We start from the raw sequence: 14,060 nt of genomic DNA on the forward strand, positions 1-14,060 counted from the left end.
AAGCAAATTTTGCAAAGTTCAGTTTATGGTGAAAAGTAGGTCAAAGGTCAATTTTAAGGTCACATTTAGATTGCCAGTATATGACTTCCTATTCAAGTTCAATAGTAACTATGGACCTATCTCTGCCAGTTTTGGAGATAAAAGGGAAGAAAAATTTGCAAAGTTCAGTTCATGGTGAAAAGTAGGTCAAAGGTCACTTTCAAGGTCATAGTAAGATTGCCAGTATATGACTTCCTATTCAACTTCAATAGTAACTATGGACCTATCTCTGCCAGTTTTGGAGATATAAGGGACTAAATGTTATAATTTTGGAGTTACCATAATGTGCCTTAAATTTCGTACAGAAAAAATTAATTAAAATAAAGAAAATGTCATTTTGGTCAAAATTCTTGAAATAGGAGGTGCTCTGAAGTTTCAGAAGTTCAAATTTGATGAAATAATGTCATTTTTGAACACAAGTTGTCTGCTTTGCCAAGCCTTATGTTTTATTTTTCCAGAGTTCAAAATTTATTATCCATTACCGTACTGCACATTTTGCTTTTACCACCAATATGTACTTTTTGATACAGCGTAACTCGAAAACCGTTTGGAATACAAAAAAACCGAGACCACCTCCAGTGTTGGGCTTTACATGCTCTACAAAATGCAAAAAAGAATGGGTCTCTAGCATTAACGGTTCCCGAATTAGAGACAGTTTTCAGTTTCGGTATCTTATGGCCGCTACTCCCGTGAAAATGCACCGATTGACCCCAAATTCATGGAGATGAAAGATGACCTGAAGGGTAACACCTTCCAATAATATTATTGGTTAAGTCTGTGTGGTGTCTGAATAACAGGGCAAAAAAATTTTTTTTCGTAAAAAATTTAATTTTTTTGAAAATTTTGGCCCATTTGACCTTGAAGTAAAGGTCAAAGGTCAAATCCAAGGGTATATTTGAAATCTACACATATGACTTTTGGAAAGCCGTCTATAGAAATTTTTCCCATAACTCCTTCCGTAGGGTAGATAATTACCATTTAATTTTGCCATTTTTAGACAAGGGTGCATTGCAATGAGTGCCACACCCAGACCCCAATACCGACAAAGCCCAAATTTTACGTGGAACGAGTTGAGATTATAGGTGACCTAAATCCATGAGATGGGTACGGGGGCCCTTACCGTCTAGGAGGAGAAGCGGTAACGGTAGCCGTCCGGCGGAGCCGGCGGAGCCGGCGGAGCCAACGGAGCCGGCGGAGCCGGCGGAACGATCCGGACGGGACCGAAACCATGTGTACCGCCAGCGCTAACGCTGGTGGTACAATTATAAGCAGTATCCTTGGGACACAAGGTTACTCTGCATTTTATCTCTTTCAATTTATGCTGTGAAATGTCACCCAACTAGCCTGTTGATCTCGCCATTCAACCAAATGAACGTTAATTGGGTTGCTAAACTGCAAGTAATTAACCTCCTCCGCTCCCCCGAACGTCATACTGGAAGGTTTGCAAATGAAAAAGTTTGGGGCCCAAAACAGTGCCAGCTTAGGAAACGTTTGGGGAACACGTTTGATGGACATTTACAGGTGTAGGACCAGAGTAGAGCCTCCTGTAAACAGTTTGGAACCAAGGGACCGAATTTGATTTGAGGACCAGAAGAGAGGCTTAACAGATATGTACATGGAGTTGCAAACGCTCGCATGTACGCCTGGATGCATGCTAACATACACAGACAACTATCCACAAATCTCTAAAATAAAATAAAGCGTAGAGTGTCACACTATGATATACATGTTCTAAAACGACAATTTCGTTGCTTGATTTTCGTAACTGTGGTCTTACCAGTGTATACGGCAATACTTATGTCGTCTATGGCGACATAACTGGAATAGCTACTCCTCAAGGTTGCCTCAAATACAACCTGTAATCAGTGAAATCATACAAAATATAAGTTATATTATTAATCTTTGAAATGATTATTGATCGTTGATTAATGCCTCATAACTGTTCCTGTATTCTGTAATCTAAAGGTGATATATACATCGTGAATACAGCAAAGTTTGATTTACAGAATATAATGGTTATCCATCTTACTATCGATCTATTTGTACTTTAATTTTCAACGCTATCCCTAGGGTACTAGGGTACGCCATAGCCAAAAACATCGACAAATTCACCTTATTATCAGAATTAAACCAGCTTTTGGTAATTTTTAATAAGTGAGTCACTCTTATCATGGAGATGGAGAGGGAGTGGGTAATTTCAAACAGAATAAAGCAGATATTTGGATTTCCTAAAACGATGTACAGTCACAGAAAGTAATTCTGCTGCAACATTAGCATCGTATTACTGAAAACGGGATAACCGAGCACCACCCTTCCTGACCACCGCCATTAACTTGATTAAATTTTATAGTCTACCAACTATAGCTACGTGCCTGGACATCGTGACTCGTGGCCAGGATGAAATAGCCGTAGCGCCAATTGGTGTCTCTGTAGCCGTTGTTTGACCACCGAACATCTCTGTCTGTCCCCTGGACCAGAACACTCAGAGTTGCTCTGTAGGAACCAGGAAACATGTACCAGAAGGACACGATGTATCTTGTATTCTTAACCAGTGGCGGCGTATTGAGCCGGGCTACAGTGCCTGCACCATAGGTATACCTGGCGTACATGAAATGTCCTGTAACATAGGAAAATGTTATTATGGATTCAATACAGTTTACTTTATCACTTAATTATCACTCCCCATTTCACCCCACTGAATGGGTTATTATGCACTAGGGTACATGTACTACCTCTATATGTTTGCAGTTGCATTGACCAAAATGTTGTGAATCCACGACGTTTATCTACAGAAGTACAAGGCCAAGACGGCATCGTTATGGTGGAGAAATGAGGAAATCCAAGATACATCACCTGAAGCAGATCGCAATGTATGGTCTGCTGATACCGTTGAAGTCCGAGAGCCATTGCTGATTAACCAGCCTGCGGGGGCAGCCATGTCTTGCAGGAAGCCACAGGCCCCATATTCAAAATCACACGATGCTTGCTGGGTATGAGCAACTGCATTGAAAATAAGTTGCATGGGATTGTCAGTAGATTTAGGCCCTCCATTTCTCTGCCTCTCACACACTCAAACAAACAAACACACACACACACACACACGCACGCAGGCACTCACACATGCACAGAAAAACGCAGTATAGGACTTTTCCATTGACTATGTCCACAATCACTACATGTATATAATATGTCAAATGATATACAAATGTTAAAAAAGACAAAAATAACTCTTCACTGAATATATATAATCCAACACAGGAAAATTCTGACAGACTATCAAAGGGGATAACCCACTGCTGTTACCCAGCATCATGGTCGTGCAGATATACAGTATAGGGCACTCACGTGTGAGTTGAACGATGTTGATGTCGTCCAGAGCAACATCAGAGCGGTAATCAGAACCGCAGATAGCTTCAAACACAACCTAAAAGCAACAAATGGGATACAATATCATAGTTATGCATATTTGTTTTTATCCGCCGATCCTTCAAGCATTGTTTTAAAAAACAGGTATTTGTGTTATGCTTGGTCACCATGCATTTTTGTCATATACACACAATGGACAATAGAAGTGTCACCCCTACTGAACCAATACTTTGGGGAGCTAAATGACTGTGGAATAATATGCTCCTGGTATCAATTTATTGACATCAAATTTCACAAAAGAAACGGTTCTAACTAAACAATTCAACTGTGTCGATATTCTGGCATTGCTAATATTCCACCTCTTCGGGTTAATAACTTTAATTACTCTGATTAAGGTGCTGGCACTTCTATTGTCCAGTGTGTGTAGAAAATACCATGAAACTTTTTCAAAACAGACAACGATCAGCGTGACAAAGAATTGACTTAAGAAAGAGTGTGAGACTGGCATTGACAGGACTTTCTTTGAACCTCTTTTTCTTCATGCCTTCATGTCCAGCAGGTTGATTGTTAAATTTTACAATTGAAAAACGGCGAAAAAAATATTATTGATTCTTTAAAATTGTATGCATCTTTCCACAAATTTCCTAACAACTGATTAAACCAAACCGTTTTGTATTTTCAATGTAAAAACTGACTTCAAAAAGAATGATAATGAAATAATAATGTGTTGAAAAAGAGAGAGGAGGAGGTATAATATATGTTAATATATGTGTACATTTACATGCATATTAGAGCAAACGTGTGAGCCTCATAAAAAGCGGATGCAACTGTAATTTTACATACAAGTATGATTTCACTAAGAAAATAAATCACCTGGAATGAAGCATTCGTCACTGCCAACACTTCACCTCTCCTCCAGATATTTCCTAGATTTCCACTTTTAGTCCACAGTATTGCTCCTCGAGCCGAGCTAAGGGATCTGGCACGGATATTAAGTGTCCCTATGTTATAACCATTCATGTGGTACCAGAATGATATGTTATACGATTTTGTACCACGAGGATCCAGTGGCGGGGATATCATCATTGTACTGGTACCACTGGACACAGAGCTTGCCTCCGCGTAGATGTAATGCCCTGTAATGAGATGATGATTTATGCTGACATATAAGTAATTCAGTGCAATCTGGTGACAACCTGATATTGGAACTTTCTGAGAGAGAACACGTCGTGTTCATATGAAAATAAAATATTGTATATGGAACATTGTGAATGAAAACTTCAATATAAATTGTTTCAAATCTTTTTTTAAATATAAATAATTAATTATTCTTAGTTACCATTTTATATTGACATCGACACACTCCATTATCATTTTACTTACTTAGGTAATAAGAATTACTATGTACAGTCCGCATGCATGTAGAAATAAACGTTTTCATGTCATAAGATAATGCTGTCACAAAACAGAGTAAACACATATATTTCGGAGGAGACGGTGTGGGATGAAGTAAAATAACTTTTATTTCTTTAGCCTACTTACCAAGTAAGTTCCCCAGCGTGTGGTCAGTGTAGGGTCCAGTTCCACTGGACGGAGTGCTACCGGTTCTTAATGTCCAGTTGTAATACGTGGACGAAAACCTAAAGCCACATGGCCCTGACTCGAAGGAACAAGTCACATTTGACCGAATCGTGGTATTAACATTATCTGAAAAGTACCATGGGCATTTTTGTCACATAAAGTAAATACTGAACAATTGATTTATAACGCTTTCTTAATAAACATAATGTACTTTGGAAACAAATATACAGCGCCCAGTTGACATGAAGGAACGGGTTGACAGAGGAAATCAACACCAGTAACAACAAGGTTGGATCAACTGTATACACACATGCACTAAATCTTTAGACAAAGGTCCCGTTCTTCATTTCGGTTATCGAGCCAATCGTTATCCGCAAGCTCAAAATGAACACTTTGACAGTGAAGTCCTGGACCTTACCAGGGAGAGTGCACCTGACACCTGCCTTACTGCTGCGATAACAGTAATTATAGCCCCAGCTAGAGTGAGTGCAATATTCCAGGGAGTATTCGTATCCTACACAGCCGACATTGCTTAGCCAGGTCCTGCTGGAGCTACTGCCAAATAAGGTGCCGCTGTCAGTATAAGCAGACTCGGCGCTTCTGTAAAACAAACACCACGTTTAACGTATAAGAATAAAGCGGGGTGTAAAATACAATGTGCGGGTGGGCGTTGTCCTGTTGAGAAAACACAAAAAGCACATAAATGAGCAGAAAAAGGGTTCGACAATGAGCTTAGGCATTCAGTGGCGGCTGTTCGATGAACGATGTGCGTTGTCCATGGGAAACACCTGCCAACACCATGACACTTGCGGCACCCGTCGAAGGACATTAACATCGGCGTATAAAGTTCACTGACACGGTGCCAAACAAGGCTTCTGTCATCGGAACAACGCAGGTGGAAACGACACCCGTCACTAAAAAGAACTGTACACCATCGTGTCTGACATCGGACTGCTTACCATATCATTATATATATAAATGCATTTTTATTTCTACTGTAAATACATGGGGATACAATACAGGGTTTCACTCGGTGATGCCTAATTAGACCTTGATCTTTGAATCAAGATCAAGGTCACTGAAGGGATGGTTTACAAAGCTGCTTCATTGAAATAGCCACGTAGTTTTCTTTTTGTCTTTACGTGTGTAAACTCCAAAGGCAAATGACAAAAAGGTCTTCACAGTGCACAGCGCCACCCACTCTCTGTAATACAGCATGATGTGAATTAAAATAAAGTTGGTGGCCTTAATTTAAAGAAAAACGATGATATTATAATTCAGTAGAGTTTATATGTGTATATCTTACCGATAGCCAAGCATCCTACAGACGACCTGCGCGTCATAAATATCCCATCCCGAGCCACAGATGTCGCCCCACAACCCCGCGTGGTAGACTTGTACTCTGCCCTCCCAGGGATTGAAACCGCCAGCCAATCGCACGCCAACGGTAATTGGTACTAGAGTATTGTTCCCTGGAATAATTGAAATATGGGGGATAGATTAACAGACTTAAAACACTGAACGAAAATGATTCACAATTTATAGACGATATGCAACAATCACCCATAAGGTTTTTCAGTTATATGACAAAGTAAATTTATTCTTTGCTTAGAAACTAAATTACATCAGCTAAAACACGATGTTTTTGTCCACCACCTTTGGACCTACATGTAGGTCAGGTGAATGATGATTTCTCAACGGCATCCAACTCACAGGAATCAAGACGCTAGCGTTGGAGGGTCTGGTCGCAGTTAAGTGGAGGGCGTGGGGTCCTGATATAATACATTTGCACTGCTTTGCGTACTTTGCAGCTCAGGCCCGTAGCCAGGGGGGGTTTGGGAGGTTCGAAAGAACCCCCCTTTTTGCTGGAAAAAGGTCCACTCTGGGTAAAATTTCACCTAGGTACATGGGGATTATATGGTAAAAGGTCCACTTTTTCGGAAAAAGAACCCCCCCTTTGAAATTGCTGGCTATGGGCCTGCAGCTGTACCACCCTTCGTCTTTCGCAATATCTTAAGACAAGTAACCATATAGTCGGTCCTAAAACGCTAGCATACTTGCCAAGGGTGGTTCAACACCAAACTATGATTGTCAGTTTACTCCAGGACCCGACTTTCCCCACTCAAACACTACCAGGTCCTCCAACACTCGAGGGTTTACGATTGCGTCCAAAGAGTCGTTTAGGACTTATGTTATTTAGTATCTAAGTAAAAATAATTTTGTTTTATCATTTAATGATATGGGACTACTGATAATGCTATGAAACCATACCCAGTGATGAAGACACCAAATGTTCTTCCTAGTTATTAATGTGATGATTATGACCGTACTGATGCTGATAGAGTTATACGGTATCAGATAAAGAGCTGTACCTACCTTCCAGTGGATATATAAAGATATCATCTAAGGCTGTGACTGACCTGTAGCTTCCTCCTCTCACGCCTTCGAAGATGACCTGGCAAAATATTACGCAAAGGAAGACATATTTTTTATATACATTTATGCTGGCTTATGGCGAGATTTTAAATAAGGGAGACCACTACGACTGAGATGGTGAAAAATAGGCCGATTTATTATCGACATTAAGGTGTTATCAAATATTATAATAAGCAGTAAATCAATGCAGCAGCCAGTGAATAACTTAACGTAACATATATAGCAGAATGACAGATTGTTGATATGTAAGAATAATCATAATCGTATCTATCATGTTTCATATAATTAAACCTAACACCACAAATTAAACGATAAGTGGGGAGAAGTATGGCCAACCGAAGAAAATAACAAATTTCAAATTACCCCATGGTGATGATGGATATGTTGCATATAAGAAAAAGATAAATATATAAACAATCTGATATGACATAAACCCAATAGAGCATTCTTGTACACCACATTTCTATATCGAGAGCATTAATTTAAGATGGATGGAGCAGGGGTTGATGGTGGGTTTGAAATACAATCAAGTATTCTCGGTGAAAGCGCATGTCTATGTCTGTGATTGTGTCTTGTCAGTTTGGCTTCTGGTGCAAGACTGTTCTTATAACCAATACGCGTGAGGCTTAAGTCTATCCGCCTTTGCGTTTTGGTAAATAATCCCGGGCATACCACATAACTGACATTGCGTTGTAATGCATATTTTTACTGGCTAATGGCGAGATTATTAATAAGAGAGACAACTACGACTGAGCTGGTAAATAATAGGTCGATTTATTATCGACATTAAGGTGTTATCAAATATTATAATAAGCAGTAAGTCAATGCAGCAGCCAGCGCAAAACTTTACGTAACATCGCAGAATTACATAGTTTTGGATACAAAGGGATATATAAGCATAATTATATCTATCATGTTTTATATAATTAAACCTATACCACAAATTAAACCATAGGTGGGTGAGCTAGGGCCACCACAGCACATGGGTGCTGTACCCTACGCAAGCCTATAAAACTGCCGTTGGAACTTGGATATTTTGTTTAAATACCGATTTCCACCTAACCATCAAAGCAGAGTGATGTAGTAGTGAAAAGTAACAACACATTTGCTCTCTAACGACTGTTAATCGGACATTTTCAAAGCATGTTGAGCTCCAGTACTACTGGTTGCTACTATTTCACCAACTCTCAAAAAGGCACAGAATGACAATAAAATTATGGCCTAAATTATTACGGATTTATGCCTGGTTTCATTTAACATAGCGTCAGCTTTGACCATGCCTTTTTAAATTATTAGAGTAATCGGTACACGTACCGAGGACACATACTGGTTTATATACTGAGAATGACCTTATTTTAGAACATTCTGTTTAAGAGAAGGGGTCTCTCAAAAGTTATGGTGATCGGGCTTTTACAATCTAAGCCCCCAAAGTGTGGAATGCCTTACCAAATTTTATTAGAATAGCCCTTCTAAGACCCACATTTTTTAATCTGTCTATTGGTCTTAGATTTTTTGTATATCTTAATAAGAATGAATTTTAGCCAAAGAGACCATAACAGTTATAATTTATTGGAATCAATCTAAACGCTGTTTCTATATCTGATTTTTAGATGAAAGCGCCTTTCCCATGTGACAAAACTAATGATAAGGTTGTCGAAATGTTCTTAATGAACACTGCAATGCTCTCTGTTTGGGAGTTAATGGAACGGCCCCGGGGAGAAGAACGGACATGTATGACATGGAATTCGCCATTTTAAGGCACTAAACCTAAAGGAGAAATTTGTAAATTTTGGAAAGGCGGGCTTGAAAATGATACCTCTATTCGCCCGATGAGGATTTCTTTGGCGATCGTTTTTTTGGAGTATATCATATCTATTTTTACAGAAAAATGATTTTGGCACTTTGTCGACAAAAAAGTCCCAGAGTGGAAACAAAAAGTAAAACCTTCTAATAAAAATGTTTTCTCAGAATCATCATATCATAGGATAATTTTAACATTAATCAGAATTGGCAGATTTTTGTTTTAGATGTTGGCCAGTTGTTGGCGTGGCGGTTCTTTTGGCAGGTTGTGCATTAATGGGTGAAGGAACACATTATTTTTCGGCAGGTGTCTCCATTTGCAATAGAGAACCAACAGGCTCCAGATAGACGGGTTTTTCTTTGATAATTTTTGTTTTTGAATTTGGATCGGAAGGAATGGTAAGTTCTAAAAGACTTCAAATATACCTGTAGCTCAGCATGAAAATCATCCCATAGGATATCAGACTGACCTGAAAATGTTTGCCCTAAGTTTTCATCATAAAAAAACCAATTCAAACCTTTTGCTGCCATTGAATTTATAGTGCAGCCATATTTAAAATAGGGATGGGTAAATATGCGGATTTTGTTCGTTTAAAAATCGCCGAAAAAGTAAAAAATGAAGGTTCCAATTGTCCCTTGATGACTTGGGTTCAGGTTTAGAGGGCCGGGTATTGGTGATTGTGTGGACTTTGGTATTTTTCTGGTATTTGGCTATTTCTCATTAAGACCGGAAATGGAATGAATATGTTTGTTTGACAATATTCTATTTTTGATCTACCCCTTGACCCAGGGGAAAAGACAACGAGATCAACGACGTGATGGCGTTTCAAAGTCATTGTCCAATTCAGTGTTCACTGAAACATCGTCATCCTGATTCTCGACTTTCCAACGTCAGCCGACTGCATGAGTTCTCTCAGCTCACCCCTTATGCTTTGAAGCACAGAAGTTGTGCGTTGTGTTAACGCATCTTCATTAAATGTATCTGGGTTAGCTGAATCTATGGTTGATTGACGTGGCTTCCGCTGGCTCTTTCTTGTAGCCTTAGGCATCTATGAGAAAGATGTAAACTTGATGTAGCCGATCAATCAAGATATATACCATTTATAAAGACATTAATGAAGCAGTCAACTTAGCCATTGGAAGCAAAATTAGGACAATGGGTACAATTGCCAATGCATCTTATTTACTTACATATCCAATGCTATCATACATGTATTACATTGCTAAAGAGACATTCTTTCTTATTGTCCAATGATATCATTTTAATTAAATTCCATATGCGAAACATGATATCCACACTTATATACACAGCAACATAATATGAGACTACATCTCAGTTTATGTAACCACCTGCTAATGAGCAAGCAAGCGATCTCGTACCAGAAATAAATCTCGTATAAGCATGAGCACCTGCCAAAGCAAAGCAATGACAATAGACAAAAAATCTCAGCTAACGCATTCACCTGCCAAAGCACAGAGCAATGACATACCTGTCACAGCAAAAAGCAATGACATACCCACCAAAGCATAATAATAATAACTAGACTGCAACTGGCTGAAGCCAGTGGCAGAGGATTCCCCTGCAAAATAGGTGTGGAAAGGCTCTTACAAGGTCAAGTGAAGGTCATGGGTTAAATTTGACCCCATATTCTGAAAGAGCATGTGCGAATTGGGGGGGGGGGGGTCAACAAAACATCAATTTTAGCCCACTTCAATATTTCTCCATGAAATAGCCAAATGACCTTGAAAATGAGGGTCAAGGTCAAATTTGACATTTGATTTGGGGGTTTTGGGTATATGTTTGGGGTAGTTTACTATAGCATGCTATGACCAAAAACCAGTGTTTCATGGAGAAACTGCCAAACTCAAGATTTCTGCAATGTCATAAATATTTAAAAATCTATATTAAAAAAAGTAATTAAGCAGTCGCTACCAAAGAACGGCTAACCTTAGATAAATATATAGGGTATCATTTGCCACTATGATCGGGGCTCTGAGACTTCCGGTTTCTGAGATCTCGGAAACAAACCTTTTTTGAGCCCGTTTGGCCATTAGCAACCTTGACCTTGACCTACTTGCATAAAAGTAGGCCATTATATGTGGATTCACCTCAGTATTACTGACCATAAGGCCCATAGCCATACGGCATATACTTAAGGCCTAATGGCAATTTCAAATTTTACAAATTTTGCCTTTCAAAGCCCCTGTGACCTTGAAAAGTAGGTCAAGGTCACTGAAACTGGGTCTGTGGCATATTCTCACCATAGGCTACCTATGTAAATTATTTCAGATTTTTTGCGAAAAAAAACGCGCGGAAAGAATAACTATAATAATAATAATAATAATAATAATAATAATAATAATACCAAAAACAATAGTATTCCCCTATGGGGAATCCTAATAATAATATATTGATTTCGAGTCTAAAATACATAAAATGTTCAACAGACTGTACAACATAAAATACAAAGAAGTTTATAGATAAAAATGATTAAGATATATATTATATAAATCAGAGCTAAACTAAATTGTAATAAACAGTAATTATAAGTAAAAAATCCAAGGTTTCTTTAATGTACAATTTAAAAATTCATGAATAAAATGTGTTAAAATGTGAGTTTTCAATTCCTTTTTAAAAGATTCTTGTGATTCTATGCGTCTAATAAAAATGGTAACTTATTCCATTATACCGGTGCTGCTACACAAAATGATATGTCGCCATTTTTTAAAATTTGAATAGGGAACTTTCAGTTAAAGTTTGTCACCAAACCTCAGGGATCTTTGGGGACTATAATGTTTGACTAGATCAATTATATATGGTGGAGCTAGGTTATAAAAAGCAGGATGTGTAAAAACTAAAACCTTAAATAAAGTTCTGGTCCTAACTGGTAACCAGTCCAAGCAGTGCAACTGCTTTAAAATTGGAGTGATATGGCAATCCCTAGGCTGTAGCATTTAAAGCCGTGCTGAGATATTCTGGATGCGTTGTAATCTTTTGATCTTATCATCTGGATGTCCATATAATACAGAATGCCAATAGTCCAACCTGGAAGTTGCCAATGAGTGTATAACAGTAGCAGCAGATAATTGATTCAGATATTTTCTTATGGTGCCAATATTCCGAATGTTGAATTAACAAAACGTTGTGATGTTGGAGATCTGTTTGTCCTTTGAAAGTGTAAAATCAAAGTATACTCCTTTTTTACATGGGGGAGGGGGGAGGGGGGAATAATGCCATACTAGCTCCAATTTTAAGTTGCAGGTTGTGAGCAAGGCCCTTGTTGTGGGGTTCAGTAATGTCTAAAAATTCTGTTTTTCCATCATTTATTAGCTCCGCCAAGGAGGTTATGTTTTCACCCCTGTTTGTTTGTTTGTTTGTCTGTCATCAACATAACTGAAAAAGTTAAAGACCGATTTTGATTAAATTTTCAGGAACTGTCAGAAGTTGGCCAAGGAAAAAATGATTAGTTATTGGTGGTGATCTGGATCAACAATCAATCAATAATCAATAATAATAAAAAAAATTGCTGCCTTGGCGGAGGTCTGCGCTCTCGGAGTGCTTTTCTAGTCTTCAATTTGTTTGAAATGAGCCAACCTCTGAGATCTGATATGCAGTCAACATAGGTGTTCACAGACAATGCTGGATCATGGATATTGCAAGATGTGTACAACTGGGTATTATCTGCATAAAAGTGGTAACCTATCTAACGCAGAATTGCTCCATTTTAGAGGACCAAGAACGCTCCCCTGAGGAACACCAAATAAAAGCTGTGACTATCACTTTTACTTTTACAGAAAGCACACCATTTATATTAACTTGATGCGTTCTCCCTACAAGATAGACCGTAAAAGATTTATGGCCTTATATCTAACTCTCACACTCTGCTCTAGATAAAATATTATGGTCTACTGTGTCAAGGCAGCAGACAAAGCTAACAGTTCCAATAACATAGCAGAATGTTTGTCAACGCCACTTAACAGATCATTTTTAATTCTCAAAAGTGCAGATTCAGTGCTATGATTGAATTGTAGGCTGACTGCATTTCTTCAACAAGATTGTTTGCTTCTAAAGGCTTAAATAGTCTAACTGCTATAACCCTCTATACTACCTTAGATAAAAATGACAAATTGGAAACAGGACGATAGTTTATCAAAAGATCTGTGTCAAGGCTGTCCTTTTCGAGTAGTGGCGAATTATTACAGATTTAATTTTTTTTTGAAAAATACCCACAGTGAAACATTTGTCGATAATTTCCACAATCAAATTTATTACAGCCGGAAGAATCTGAACCAGTAATGATGAATGATGGGATTGGGTCTAACGTGCATGATGTCTTCCTGGAACTGTTTATTATCTGCGTTACTTCGCAAGTAGTTGTTGGTTCAAACATAGTGATGAGCGACTGCGGTTCTTGTAAAAGTTCTGACAAAGGTGGATGCGATGGCGTAGTCAAAGTCTTTTCTAATTCAGAAAGTTCAGCGTTAATAGTATTGACTTTAGACACAAAAAATCACTCATGTTATTTGCAAGATCTTTCACTGAATCTGTTTTGCAATTGTAAAGCAATTGGTTTTTCCCAGAATAGTGTTGACAGTTCTAAATAAAGCCTTGGTATCACCATCACATTCTTGTATCATATCAGAATAATATTGACAGATTAATTTGTTTACATGGCAACATGCTTCTTTATAAATCTGATGATGGACAGTTAATTTACTCCCTCGCCACTTCCTCTCCGCTTTCCTTCTATCTCTCTTTGCCTCCAGTATGCGATCATTCATCCAAGGTTGCAGGTCTTTCTTAACAAACGTTTTAGTTTTGACAGGTGCAAGATTGT

At 38.4% G+C, this 14,060-nt stretch overlaps 1 protein-coding gene across 5 annotated transcripts in view; it reads right to left on the reverse strand.

Moving 5' to 3' along the window:
- The window catches only part of LOC106180971 (MAM and LDL-receptor class A domain-containing protein 1), a 63,644-nt gene that overhangs the window by 19,939 nt on the left and 29,645 nt on the right, over positions 1 to 14,060 (reverse strand). For all 5 annotated transcript variants that reach the window (XM_013565167.2, XM_087018497.1, XM_013565165.2 and 2 more), the window contains 9 exons: positions 7,363 to 7,441; positions 6,293 to 6,458; positions 5,405 to 5,586; positions 4,948 to 5,112; positions 4,279 to 4,541; positions 3,385 to 3,463; positions 2,893 to 3,039; positions 2,412 to 2,656; positions 1,817 to 1,895 (listed from right to left, as the gene is read on the reverse strand). In XM_013565167.2, the coding sequence (XP_013420621.2) occupies positions 1,817 to 1,895; positions 2,412 to 2,656; positions 2,893 to 3,039; positions 3,385 to 3,463; positions 4,279 to 4,541; positions 4,948 to 5,112; positions 5,405 to 5,586; positions 6,293 to 6,458; positions 7,363 to 7,441 (1,405 nt within the window). The remainder of the gene's footprint in view (positions 1 to 1,816; positions 1,896 to 2,411; positions 2,657 to 2,892; positions 3,040 to 3,384; positions 3,464 to 4,278; positions 4,542 to 4,947; positions 5,113 to 5,404; positions 5,587 to 6,292; positions 6,459 to 7,362; positions 7,442 to 14,060) is intronic.

The sequence above is a fragment of the Lingula anatina genome, chromosome 7 (genome assembly GCF_051362555.1).
Source record: "Lingula anatina isolate TDL-2025a chromosome 7, LinAna3.0, whole genome shotgun sequence".
Classification (NCBI taxonomy): Eukaryota; Metazoa; Brachiopoda; class Lingulata; order Lingulida; family Lingulidae; genus Lingula; species Lingula anatina.